This window comes from Hemitrygon akajei, chromosome 30 (assembly GCF_048418815.1).
Source record: "Hemitrygon akajei chromosome 30, sHemAka1.3, whole genome shotgun sequence".
Classification (NCBI taxonomy): Eukaryota; Metazoa; Chordata; class Chondrichthyes; order Myliobatiformes; family Dasyatidae; genus Hemitrygon; species Hemitrygon akajei.
Window position 1 is genome coordinate 24,346,678 of NC_133153.1, and position 14,352 is coordinate 24,361,029.

General features: G+C 46.3%; 1 protein-coding gene across 1 annotated transcript in view; it reads left to right on the forward strand.

Moving 5' to 3' along the window:
- gnb5b (guanine nucleotide binding protein (G protein), beta 5b) overlaps positions 1 to 14,352 on the forward strand; it is a 77,638-nt gene that overhangs the window by 16,079 nt on the left and 47,207 nt on the right. Inside the window, exons 5-6 of the mRNA XM_073033139.1 lie at positions 10,107 to 10,148; positions 11,498 to 11,574. Coding sequence (XP_072889240.1) covers positions 10,107 to 10,148; positions 11,498 to 11,574 — 119 coding nt within the window. The remainder of the gene's footprint in view (positions 1 to 10,106; positions 10,149 to 11,497; positions 11,575 to 14,352) is intronic.

Genomic DNA, 14,352 nt, shown 5'->3' on the forward strand with positions numbered 1-14,352 from the left:
CACCTTTTAAAAACTGAACCCTTCAGCCAAGCCTTGATTACTCTCCCTGATTTGGGTAAGATATGCTCTTGTATCTGATGGCCTTGGTGTTTGGGTCAATGAAGCTAAACACCTTTGCCCTGAATAATCGATTGCTGTGCCATCTCCAGAGATTAAAAACTTCTCTGAGTGTATATAAAAAGAGTCAGAACTGTGTCCTTGTGAGACCAAGTGAAATGTTCCTCGTCTCAGTACTTAACAACCTGTTTTATTTTGTCTAACTTGGAGTAATCTCATAGAGTCATAACGAAATACAGCACAGAAACAGACCCTTCAGCCCATCTAGTCCATGGCAGAAACCTTTTAAACTGCCTGTTTCCAATTACCTGCACCAGGGACCATAGCCCTCCATATCCCAACTATCCATGTAGCTATCCAAACTGCTCTTAAACGTTGAAGTCGAGCTCGCATGGACCGCTTGTACGGATGTCTCATTCCACGCTCTCATGACCCTCTGAGTGAAGAGGTTTCAGATTCAGTTTATTGTCATTTAGAAACCACAAATGCAATGCAGTTAAAAAAATGAGACAACGTTCCTCCAGAATGATATCACAAAAGCATATGACAAAACAGACTACACCAGAAAATCCACATAACTTTTGGCAATCCCCAATCCAGAGTCCGGAGAGGCTGCTGCGTATTAATATCGCGCTACCGTCTTAGCGCGTTCCCTGGAAAGGAGCTCCAAATCCACCGGACAAACAAGACCAAAAACTAAAGCTACAAGACCTGCACAAAACCACATAGTTACAACAGTGCAAACAATAGCATAATTGATAAAAAACAGACTATGGTCACAGTAAAAATAGTCCAAAGATGTTAAAGGACTATAAATTCAAAAGAAATCACCACACAGTTTCCACAAGTCCCCAGGGTCCTGACAGACTCACCATCCCATGCCGGCGGCAGAAGGGAATTCCCCTGTTATGGACTTCCACGGCACCGCCCGACTCAGCCTCACAGACGCAGCAGACAATGAAAGCTCCGTCGAAGCCAGCCTTGCAGACGCAGCACACACCGAATGACCTGACTGCAGCGGACTCTGAGTCCGTTGAACCTCCGAGCCGATGACCATCCCCTCCGGCACAGCTTCTCCGAGCACCATCCTCTGCCGAGCGTATTAAGACGGTCCAGCCAACGGCCATCGGCAACGCGACCCCGAGGACTGGGGGCCTGTTCTTCCCAGCAGAGTCCCGGACCAAACAGCAGCAGCAGCAGCAGCAACGAAGAAGGTCTTCCTGGAGATTTCCAGATGTTTCTCCGTGCTCCCACATCTGTTTTCAATCGATTATGATTGCACACGGCACCCCACTTCACAAATAACAGATAATCAGTTCCGGATTGGCCGCTGCAAGCTGCGTTGCGCCGCCATCTTGGATAATCCCCTCATATTCCCCTTAAACTTCTCACCTTTCACTCCTAAGCCATGAACTTTGGTTGGAGTACCACCCAGCCTCAGTGGGGAAAAACCTGTTTGCGTTTACCCTATCTATACCCCTCAATTACTCGAGTAAAACCCACGGTGAAGAGATGTGATTCAGTGGTAGTGCAAGTAATGGACAAAGATGTGGTACAAGTGTTGATATGTGAATAAGATTAGATATCCATGTATCTGCTCCACATAAAAATATAGTTGATCAGCATTTAAAATATGTGTACACTTAGACCAGGTATTGCTCTTTACTGGAATATCAAATTTTAAAGCATTTCTTTTCTTTTTTTCTAGTTAGAAGAACCTTTGCTGAAAAATATAGGATGGGTATAAGGAACGTACAGAACTAAGAAAAAAAGATGCTGGCATTTAGTTGAATGCCGAGCAGCATCAGCCGAGTTTAATTTGTGTACAGGGATTCTTCCTAACGTTTCTGATCTTTGCAAGGCCTGCTGGAGTTGCTGCCTCACAGCCCCAGAAACCCTGGTTCAGCCCTGAGCTTGGGTGCCCTCTGTGAGCAGTTTGCATCTTCTCCCTTTGAATACGGGTTTCCAGTTTCTTCCATAGACGTTGAGTTTGGCAGGTTAATCAGTCACTGTGCACTCCCCTTTCCGTGTGGGCGAGTGGCAGAATCTGGGGGGGGTGCAGAGTTGTTGATAAGGATGTGAGGAGACCAAAGTTGTTAGGATTAGTGAAAATGGGTGCTTGACATTCAGCATGGACTTGGGACCCGTTTCTGGACTCTATATCTTTTTGACTCTGGCTGAGGTAGAGGATTAACTGTAAGTGAGGATAGTGTCCACATGCACTTATCCTTTGCGCAAGCTGCCTTCTGACATACTTTTCCATCTACCTGCCAGTTACAGCTCAGGGCTCCACCCTGTCTGCTTCAAGCCCTGAGGTGCCTCTGATTTCCTGTTAATTAGAGTAAAGTTCTAAAAGCAACCTATTATCTCACCTGGTGCTCTTCCCATCCCAAATGATGCAGAGAAAGCAACTAATTTGATTTCATTCTTGTGGGGTTATAGCTGGGGGGGGAAACGGCAGCTTTTCTAAGCGAGGAAGGGTATAAATTGACTTGGGAGCCAGTTCATGTTTGTACTTTTTTCAGACTGAAGAGGTCCAGAATATGCTGTCTCACTGCTTTGAGTAAAGCCTGTTCATTCAGTTTAGCAGTAGCAGGCTCCCGGTGGGTATCCTATAAGGGTTCGGTGCTGTTACAGGAATCAACAAACTCCAGGCAGTGTTTCGGCAGATGTTCCAGCCAATCCCCGGAGAAGTGTGACATCTGTCATGAGAACCCAGCACAACGGCTCCCTGTAGAGCAGGCGGAAGCTGGCTTGTCTTATTACCATCACTTGTGTGAAGTAGCCACTTCAACTAGAGAATTAAAAAGGGTCTAGTTTCTATGATTATTTCTATGCATCTATTTTTTGTAACTTGTTTAAAAAAAACAAATCAAGCAGTTGAAATGGAGGATTATTCATTCAGTCATTGTCCACAAACACAACATCAGCACTGTGCCAGTAGACCATTTCCAACAACTCCCTCCTCTCCAAAGTACTAAGTAATTGTTTAACAGAACATAAATGACCACTCGACTCCCTTCAATTCGAGGCTGTACTCCCCAACTCCCATCGCTGTCCCCAGAAAGGTCAGATCAACATCACAAATGGCATTCAGGCCTTGGCCCAAAGTGTTGACTATTCCTCTCCATGGCCTGACCTACTGAGTTCCTCCAGATATTTTGTGTGCGTTATTCTGCAAGACTGTCAAGTTGGTTAATCATAACTCTTTCCTGCATTCTTTGATGTAATTGCCTGCACCATAACTGCTTTACTCAGTCAGGTGCATAGGATTGCCTCACCTCCTTATCTATCCGGTGTCAAGAGAACACCTGGCAAGGGCTTCTGAACTTGTATCCACTCTGTTATCTCGAATCTATCCTTAACATCATCATCTTCTGAAGCCCATCACCCCTACTGGGGCACAGGCTGCCAACAACAGCTTGCCAGAGTCCTCTGTCTTGGACCAGTCTTTCAAGTTGCCCCCAGGTGTTGCCCATCTTTGAAATTCCCTCCTCTCGTCTTTAGAGCTTCCATTGGCATTCCTTTCGCCCTGGGTTTTGACGGAGTGGGGTTGATAACCTCATGCCCAACCCTCCACCTTTCAAAGCCGGGCTCGGGGCCCTCCATGGGAACTAAAAATGGGAATAGGTCATGTCTACTCCACCATCCATTAAGAATGTGGCTTTTTTTTTCTTTATCTCAGAGTGACTTTGCTGCACTAACTGCATGTTCATTTATTCCCTGACAGTCTAAAAACCAATCAGTCTCAAGTGTGCTCAGCAACTGAGCCTCCACAGCTAACATGAGTAGTGAACTCCACAGATGCTCCACTGTCAGCTTGGGGTCATTTCCTCTCAACTCCGGCTATCTGTCTAACCTCTTATTAGGAGATGGCCAGCCCTGGTTTTAGATAATAAAGCCCTGGGAAAAATCAACTCCACATCTACCCTGTCAAACCCCATAACAATCTTGTACATTTCAATAGAGATCACATTTAATTCTCCTAAATGCAAGAGAGCATGGTCCCGCTGTGCTTAATCTCCCCTCATACAATAAACCCACCAGTCCCGGGACCAATACTGAAGGCTTTGCTCCACTCCCTGCTCTTCTGGTCCTGTTTCTCATCCACCTTGGCTTGGCCTTGGATCGTCACCTGAACTCAGGTGAAGCACATTGGGACTTCCCACTACGTAAGGGAGACTTAACAAGATAACCTCCTGCTGTTCTCAAAAGAGTTACCTTTAAAGCCATTTTCCAAGCACAGTAAACAATGGAGTGTACTCTTGGAATTTCTCAGTTCATTTCCTCCTGAGCTCAAGCTCTCATAGAGAACTCCAGATTTTGGTGAGTACCGGTGAGGGTGGGGCTACTTGGTGATGGAGAATGTCACAGCTGCCCGATCCTGTTCCTGCTTGACAGCGCTTCTCCAGCCATAGCTGCAATCTAGGCTGAGTTTGCCCCCTCTTTCATTTTAGTTCAGGGGCAGAGATCATGTCTATGAATAAAGCCTTTACCGGGATCATTTATTTTGCTCAGCCCTTGTGCCAACCTTTCAGCCTACTTCACATCAATCTAACTCTTCACTCCTGTAAAGCCCATAACATTCATTTTTCTTTTATCCTTGTAGCTGAATAAGAGTTTCTTAAATGTCCTTAATGTGTCAGCCTCTGTTACTTACCCCAGCAGAATATTCGACGTACTTACTACTCTGTGTTTTTAAAAAACCTACCTCTGACATCTCTCCTCAACTTTCCTCCAACTGCCTTAAAAAAATCATCCCTGATATTAGCCATTGGCGCCTTGGGAAAAGGTGCTGGCATGGTCCTTTTGTTGTCTACTATGGTGACCGAACATTCAGGTGGCATTGACACCCTGCTCCCTCTTAATGCTGTTTTCCAGCTGTCCTGCTTGGCCGCCTATGGTGTCAGAAGCTGGTTGTGCAAAACTCAAGGTGAACCATGGACTCTAATCGCAATCAGAATCAGGTTGAAGGCTACTGGCATATGTCATGATATATGTTGTATTATATTGCAAAAAGTGCTAAATTACAGAAAGAATTTTATAAAATTAGTCAAGTGGTGCAAAACGAGAGAATTTGAAGGTATTGACAATCATCTTGAATGTTACAATAGAAATGAAGATTTGGAGGATGTAATCGTTGACAGCAGTCCATTATCTACTGTCGGTGTCTGGGCTGATTTTGTTCAATTACAAAAGTACACGGCAGCATACACTGGATGAACTCCTAGGAAGTAATACATAGTTTTGTAGTACTGTACTGGTATTGACAGGGGTGCCACAGTAGCACAGCAGTTAGCTCAGTGCTATTACAGGACATAGTTTGGAGTTCAATTCTGATGTTAATTGACAGGAGTCTGTAGAATCTTCCATCTCCCTCTCTGTGGAATGTGTAGGTTTTCTAGGGGTGTCATAGTCAGAAGATGTACCAGTTTGTGGGTTAGTTAGTCATTGTAAATTGTCCCATGATTAAGTTTGGGATAAATTGCGGGTTGGACTTGAGCTATTATTAATATAAAAGAGGGTACTGAAAGACTTTTTTTCAAATTGTTGGGCTTTTATTATTTAAAGAAATTTATTATTTCACACACACACACACAGCTGCTGCCATGCCTTCTTTGTAATTGTATCATCATGTTGGACCCATGATAGAACTTCAGGGATGTGAAACTGTTCACTTTTTCCACTGCTGATCCTTCGAAGAGGACTGGTGTGTATCCCTAGACTTCCCTTTCCTGAAGGCCACAATCGATTCCATGGTCTTACTGACGTTGAGTGAAAAAGCGATGCCACTCAACCAGCTGATCTTTTTCACCCCGTCACCATCTGAAATTCTGCCAACAACTGTTGTATCGTCGACAAGTTTACAGGTGGCATTTGAGCTGTGCCTGGCCACACAGTTGTGGGGGTAGGGAGAGTAGGGCAGTGCACTAAGCACGCATCTTTGAGGTGTGCCAGTCTTGACTGGGAGCGCAGAGGCTATGTTGTTTAATCTGTCTGACTGCCTCTTTCTCCCAGTGAGGAAGTCAAGGATCCATTTGCAGGTGGAGATACAGAGGCCCAGGTTTTAGAGCTTGTTAGCTGCCTGGCGTAGATACTACTTTTGTCCAGGTGATAAAGGGCCAAGTGGAGAGCCAGTAAGATTGCATCTGTTATAGAGCTATTGTGGCAATAGGCTAATTGTAGTGGTTCCAGGTGCTTGCTTAGGCAGGAGTTGATTCTAGTCTTGGCCAAGCTCTCAAAACACTTCATCACAGTAGGTGCAAGTGAAACTGGGAGATAGTCATTGAGGCAGCTCGCCCTGCTCTTCTTGGGCACTGGAATGATTGTCGCCCTTTTAAAGGAACTGCAGCAGTGAGAGATTAAAGGGTCACCAAATGCTCCTTCCAGTTCAGTTAGCACAGACTGTCAGGGCCTAGCATCTTGCGAGGGTTCGCCCTCATGAAAGATGTCGTGACATCGGCCTCCAAGACAGAGATTATAATGTCACCAGATGCTGGACCGCTGCTGGCTCTCCTTCCTTGAATTACTGAGCTGACTGCCCCGCCCCAGGAAGGGAAAAGGTCTTCCACAAGTGAAACAGCTTTATTAGTTAGATAGAGCTCTTAAAGATAGCGGAGTCAAGGGATATGGGGAGAAGGCAGGAACGGGGTACTGATTGTGGATGATCAGCCATGATAACATGGAATGGTGGTGCTAGCTCAAAGGGCCAAATGGCCTACTCCTGCACCAATTGTCTATTGTGTTTGTTTTAGAGATACAGCACAGTAACAGGTCCTGCTGGCCCAACAAGCCTGCACCGCCCAATTAAACCCATGTGGCCAATTAACCTCCTTACCTGTACGTCTATCGAACGTGAGAAGAAACTTGGAGCTTGTGGAGGAAACCCATGCGGTCAAGTGGAGAATGTACGAACTTCTTATGGACAGCAGCGGAATTGAACTGGGGTTGCTGGCGCTGTAATGGCGTGACTGTGACCACTATGCTACTGTGCCACCTAAATGAACGTGGGGAACAGCACATTCATTAACCTGCCACACGCTGACCGGCGGACGTGGCTGAGCATTCACTGATATAAACTCCTGGCTGCTGCTCTATACAACGTCAAGTGCGGAGCAGACTCGATGGGCCGAATGGCCGACTTCTGCTCCTTTGTCTTATGGTCTTGTCTTGTGGAAATGTTTGAGAGCAGAACGGGGGAAGAGCAGCTGGTGCGATGGCGGGAGTGTTTTGCCACGCGCCTGTGCGAAGCAGCTTCAGCAGGCTGTGGACGGTGTGATACAGATTTACACTGCTCTGTCGCTCTCTCTGCAGGTCTTGGCTGGATTGTGTCAGAGCTGGAAGTACAGCAGAATAGGGAGGCAGCCTGAATGTTTGTGCACGGACGGAGGCGTAGTCCCAGTGAGGGTGTGTTTGCGTGTCATGTTGCAGACTCGTACAGCTCTGTTAATTAAAAGTAACAATGTTAAACTCCTGGGTGCTTTACTTTTACCACTAATGACCAAGATCTTTCTACTACAGAGTTACACTGGAACATGTTTTTCCATTCTTGGAACGTGGGACTGTTGGCATATGGACTCACCTCTTGCCAGTCTCTGCTTGCGTAAAGATGTGAACCTTCTCATGAGGCGCTGTAGATAGTGTATTCCAGAAGCAGTGACGGGACCTCCAGGGCTTTATCCCAGCAACCAGGGAGGATAAAGCAGGTACCTGTAGAAATCTAAAAGGCAAGCTACTACCAGCAATGCAAACGGGGACTGAGAAAATGCTGGATATGAACGTTTTTGCCAGTGTTGGGGAAGCAAGAACTGGAGAACTGGTTTAAAGGGGAGAGAAGATTTACGAGCAAGTGTAACTGTGGCACCCAGTGGTATGCATATGGAATGAGCTGCTAGAAGGAGTGGTTGACAGGGGTACATTAACAACACGTAAAAGGAACTTGGACTGGTGCACGGATGAGAAAAGTTACACTTTAGAGGGAATAGGAGCAAAATGTGAAGAGATTATACGGGCTTCTTGGTTGGCATGGATAAATTGGGCCAGCGAGCCTGGTTCTATTCTGTGCTGTGTGACTCTGGTAATTAGATGATTCAGTGTAGCTGATACACGAAAGGCAAACGTGATTTGCATATCCTCCTCAGGTCACTTAATTTGACAGTGGTCGCAAAATCTTCCATCTGTTTACTATGCCAGCCACGAGGGCAGGGGTTCCCAACTGGGGATCCACAGACCCCTTGCTCAATGGAATTGGTCCATGGCATATAAAAGGTTGAGGCCCCCTGCTGTAGGGCAACAATGATGACTTGTTTCCATTCCAGCTCATTGGATTCTGAGGTGACTGATGAGACCAGCGTGGGAGTTACAAACTCTGCCATAGGTGGGGCAAGAAATGACCGATGGGACATGTACCGGGCTTCTGTGCACTTCCGACAAAGATTAGGGGATCCTTGGTGCCACCTTGGACATCCCTTCTCCCCACGGGGCCATCCTGAGATGAGGAGCCCCTCACATTGATGGGATGTTGCAGTTTTTCCAAGAAGGATTTGAGAACCTGCTTGAATCGTTTCCTTTGACCAGCTGGCAATCTCTTACTGTGAAGGAGCTCTGTCTGAATAGAGACAGGCAAGTGAAATGCTGTCACCTCTCCTGTGGAGTGTAATCGGAACTATATTGCTGAGGATGTGACGCAGAGACTGGCGAGCTGAATTTGGAGGGCTTTGGGGAGACAGTGTTGCTGGAATTTCTCTGGTACCTTGCGGCACTGTAGATTGCCTGTGTCCCAGAAGCATGGACCAGGATCACCCATGAGTCCACGGGTCCACATGGGGACGCACACACACGAATCTGCTATATCAGTGTATGTTCAAGTCAAATGGTTAGTTACAGTGTTGTGTTCATAGATCTATATCTATGTGGGAAATTTCTTCTTTTCAGCAAAATGTATTGCAGTGAGAAACAATGCTAGTTGCACAGATGTACCAGGGAGAGTATTCTAACTAGTTGCGTCACCATGTGGTATGGAGGGGCCACTGAACAGGATCAAAATATACTGCCGAGGGCAGGAAACTCAGCCAGTTCCTTCCTGGGCACTAGCCTCCCCACCAATGAGGATATTTTCAAAAGGTGATGCCTCTACGTTGCAGCATCTATTATTGAGGGCCTCCACCACCCAGGACATGCCTTCTGCACATTGATCATCGGAGAGGAGGGACAGGAGCCTGAAAATTCACACTCAAAGTTCTAAGAACAGTTCTTCCGCTCCGCAATCAAATCCCGAAAACAAAACACAAAACACATTACCGCTCCATTTTTGTTAACTTTTTTGCACAACGTATTTAATTTTTAATATATTTCTTATTGTAATTGAAAATACATTTTTATACATTTCAAAAATGCTGCAAAGTAACAAATTTCACAACCTATGTCAGTCATCATAAACCTGATTTTGATTCTGATTCTGACACTTCTGTGGTAACGAATTGCTGACGTTCTAGTAATCCACAGAACCATTGTGTGCCAAGTGTTCACTCCAAAATTTTGGTTACAGTCCCCATTCCCAGGATTCTGGAAAGGATCCTGTGTGGATTTATCCTGTCAGTTAAATCTGCATACTGCGAAGGGTAAGCTGAAGCAGAAATAGGTCATTGTTGAGGCAATTCCAGTGTGATATGAATTCTTGCACTGTCAGCTATGCACCTTTAGAACAATGAGGGGAGTGTCCCTTGCAATAATCTCCAAGATCCTTCCCACTGATGAAAAGGGAAGCTCTGATCCCTTTCAGTTTAGCAATCTTTGGAGGGTATGTGGGTAATTCTGAAGGGTATTCAGCAATCTGCTGAAAATTGCCACTCTCTGTTTCATTTGGTGTCTCTTTGTGGAATAGATTCCTCTATAATTGGTGAAGGGTTTTTTGTGTGTTTGTCCTTATTATACAAGAGAAAGAAGAGTCTAAATACCAGGTGGTACCGATGACTATTGAAAGGATTTGTGTTATCTTGTTAAAACCAGACCCATGAATATGTGCTGACGGGTCTTTCTTCTGTTTTTAGGATGGAAAGGTTATTGTGTGGGATGCTTTCACCACCAACAAGGTAAGTAGCGTATAACATTAAAATATCAACATTGTTGATGTGTTTTGCCTGAGGATTAACAGTTTCTGAAAATGATCCAACTTTGGTTGAGCCATGGGGAGAGGAGATCCCCGGTTCCATTAGGTGATTGTCATTAGATTGATAGCCGGGTCACGCTGGGCCATCGAGGAAGAGGAATATATTTATCCACACATGGATCACATACCCTCTCTCTGTCTCCCTCTTTATCTTTCTCTCTTTTTCTCTCTCTCCTTCTTTCACCCTCCATCAATTTTTCTCCCTTCCCATTCCCTCCCTCCCCTTCCTGCCCTCATGTTCCCTCTCTCTACATCCTCCCCTCACCCTCTCCTCCCCCTCCCCTCTCTATCCTCCCTGCCCTTCCCTCCCCTCCATTCCCTTCCTCCTCTTCTCACCCTCATGTACCCTCCACCTCCCCCTCCACCTCCCCCTCCACCTCCCCTCCACCTCCCCCTCCACCTCCCCTCCACCTCCCCTCCACCTCCCCTCCACCTCCCCCTCTCCTCCCCCTCTCCTCCCCCTCTCCTCCCCCTCTCCTCCCCCTCTCCTCCCCCTCTCCTCCCCTCTCCTCCCCTCTCCTCCCCTCTCCTCCCCTCTCCTCCCCTCTCCTCCCCCTCTCCTCCCCCTCTCCTCCCCCTCTCCTCCCCCTCTCCTCCCCCTCTCCTCCCCCTCTCCCCCTCCCAGTCTGTTACTCTCACTCACTCTTTCAGTTACTCTCTCTCTCTCACACTCTCTCTCTCACACTCTCTCTCTCACACTCTCTCTCTCACACTCTCTCTCTCACCCTCTCTCACACACTCTCTCACACACTCTCTCTGTCTCTCTCACACAGACACCATGCACACTTCACATACAACATTCCATACACACATGTATTGGTTACGCCTTTTAAAAGAAGCATAAATCAACCTTAAGCAAGTAACAACCTGTGCCTACAATTGGCTTTTATGGAATAGTGTCTGTAAGTGCATTTGAGAAGATGGCATTTATCAGATTAGCCACTATTGATAGGGGTTATTTGGTCAGAGGTGTGTCTGGACTCAGCACACACAGTCACTGCCATGTTAGTCAGCGTCCTGTTCGAGGGCAAAGCAGGGGCAAAAGTTGCAGAAGTACTCTTCCTGCTATTGAACTGACTCAGTGTAGTACATACCAGGTGGCTTGGGAAATTTCTGTGTCCATATCTTAGTTTAAGGTCTGTTAAAATTAATCAGAATTCCAGGCCATATTATGTAGACTTCCTGGGTTCAATCTACACCAAGATCGTTTCTGGACTGCTTCATTGTCGGCAACTAGATTGTGTTGGTTGATGAGTGTATTTGCGTTTGCAGGAACACGCGGTGACCATGCCCTGTACCTGGGTGATGGCGTGTGCTTACGCTCCGTCTGGCTGTGCTATCGCATGTGGGTGAGTACAGTGACACTGGTCATCTTTATCGGTCACACTTAATTTCTGTTTCCCTTTCGCAATGAGCAGAAAGTCCACATCCTGCTCTTGGGAAATTGTTTCTGGTAAAAGCCCAGCGGGAGTTCAGAAACACAAGCTTATGGATTTCCCTCCTTCCCACATCCTTTCCCCACCCTGCTCGGTGCAGCCTCTGTCCTTTTCTCTTTAAACAACCGCACCACAGGAGCAGACCTCCAGTCCTCCAGCATCACATCTACAGCCAAAGACAATTAGGAAAATGCAGTGAAAGCCTGTGGGTGTGCCTCTACTGCCCCAACAAGGCCACAGTCAGGCTGAAGGGGCAACACCTCATATTCTGTCTGGGTAGCCTCCAACCTGATGGCATGAACATGGATTTCTCTAACCTCTACCCTCTCCCTTCTCTCTTTTTCCATGGTCCACTCTCCTTTCCTGTCAGATTCCTTCTTCTTCAACCCTTCTTCCACCTGCTCCCTCTCAACTTCTAACTTAATTCCCCTGCCCCATCCACCCACCCTCCTTCCCCCTCATCTGGTTTCACCGATCACCTGCCACCTTGTGCTCCTTCCTCTCCCCTCCCCACTCCACCTTATTCTGACTTCTTCCCCCTTCCTGCCATGTCCTGACGAAGGGTCTCGGCTGAAATGTTCATTGTTTTCTCCCCTCCGTTGACGCTGCCTGACCTGCTGTGTTCCTCTAGTATTTTGTGCAGGTTGCTCAAATGGTTCATTCTCTTCTTGTAACTTTCAGATGAGTGTAAAGGCGACCCATAGTCCTGTTAGTGTATTTGTTCCTCTGCATTCCCATCATCTGCAGAATCTTCTGTGCTTATACTTCCACCCTTGCTCCTTTTAAAAGCCTGTGCTGCCAACGTGTGCAAGCAAATGTGTGTGCAGCTAAAGCGGAGTAAAGTACAGGCAATTTTGATCAAAATGTAAAGCTCCACTGGGAGCAGTTTTCAAATATGCCACCCAGTCTCCTTTCCATGTGATGTTACCCTCTGGTCCTCCTAGCCAGCCATTACCTTTAGCTTGCTTCCCTGTTCCGGGTGTCAAGGTAACCGGCCTGCAGGTTGTTGTATTTACATCTTCACCCAGTACCGGGAGATTCACTTGGGCCTGACTCATCCATGCCAACCAAGATTCCCATCCGAGCTAGACCCATTTGGCCACGTTAGGCCTATTTCCCTATAAATTTAAGTTCTAAGTGAAGGGCCTTGGCCCAAGGTCAACTGCTTATCATTGATGCACCCTGACTTGCTGAGTTCCTCCAGCAGTTTTTTGTTTGTCGTTCAACACCCTTGTAAATTTTTATCTACACTCTTGCAAACTTATTCATACCTTTCCTTTAGGTAGGTGACTTACAACTGCAAAAGGTACTTGGACTGGTATGTGGATAAATAGATACATTTGTTCTATTCACATATCACTCCAAGTAACTTTTCCAGTTGTATGTATCAATAAGTTTGAAAGAGTGTGGAGAAAATTTACAAGGATTTATTGTGATACAGTGAGGAATAGGGCTTTCTGGCTCTTGGAGCCACGTCGCCCAGCAACCCATGATTGAACCCTAGCCTAATCACAGGATAAATTACAATGACCAATTAACCTTCCAACCAGTACATCTTTGGACTGTGGGAGGAAACCAGAGCACCTGGAGAAAACCCACGCGGTCATGGGGAGAACCGTGACCCTTACAGGCAGCGGCAGGATGTTGAGCAATGCACAGAAAAGTGCTGGAGGAACACAGTGAGCCAGGGAGCATCTATGGTGGGGCATAAAGAGTCAACGCTTCAGGCCAAGACCTTTCATCAGGACTGAGAAGAAAGGGTGCAGACGCCAGAATGTCAGAGAGGGAAAGGACTATAAGCTGATAGATGATAGGTGAAATGAGGTGAGAGGGAAGGTGAGCAAGTGGGAATGAAGTAAGAAGCTGGGAAGTGATAGGTGGAAGAGGTAAAGAACGGAAGAAGAAAAGATCTGATTGGAGAGGACAGTGGACCATGGCAGAAAGGAGATTTAGAACAATGATTTTGCCAGGACTTGCTGATCTGAGTTATAGGGAAAAGGTAAATCGGTTAGCACATTTTTCCTTAGAATAAAGGATGGAGCTCTTTTAGATTAAACAAAATAATGGAGGGGGTATAGATAGGGTGAATGCATGTAGGTCTTTTCACCTCAGGTTGGTTGAGACTAGAACTAGCGTTCATAGGTTTTGTGTGAAAGGTGAAAAACCTCAGGGGAACTTGAGGGGCAACTTCTTCACTCAGAGGGTAGTGTAATTGTGGAACGTCCTGCCAGCAGAAATGGTGGATGCAGGTTCATTTAAAAGAAATTTGATAGGTACGTGCATGGGAGAGGTATAAAGGGCAGTGACCCAGGTGCAGGTAGATGGGACTAGCTGAAGATCAGGCTAGCATCAACTAGATGGGCTGATGGGCCTGTTTCTATGTTGTAGTGCTCCATGACTCTAAATATTGTTATTGTACCTGCCTCAACCACTTCCTCTAGCTGCTCATTCCATTTATACACTTCACCCTGTGAGAAGGATCTACTCCTCGGGTTCCTTTTAAGCCCCTTTTCAGTAGTTATTGATTCCCCTTCTTTGGGACAAACATTGTGTGCGTTCAGCATATCTATGCCCCTCGTTAACATGCAGCTCACTGGAAAATTGTAGTGCTGGTATATGCAAATTCGGGAGTGGAAATAAGGCATTAATGTTCCAGGCTTGGGAGTTGACCTGCATTTAATATGCGAGGTC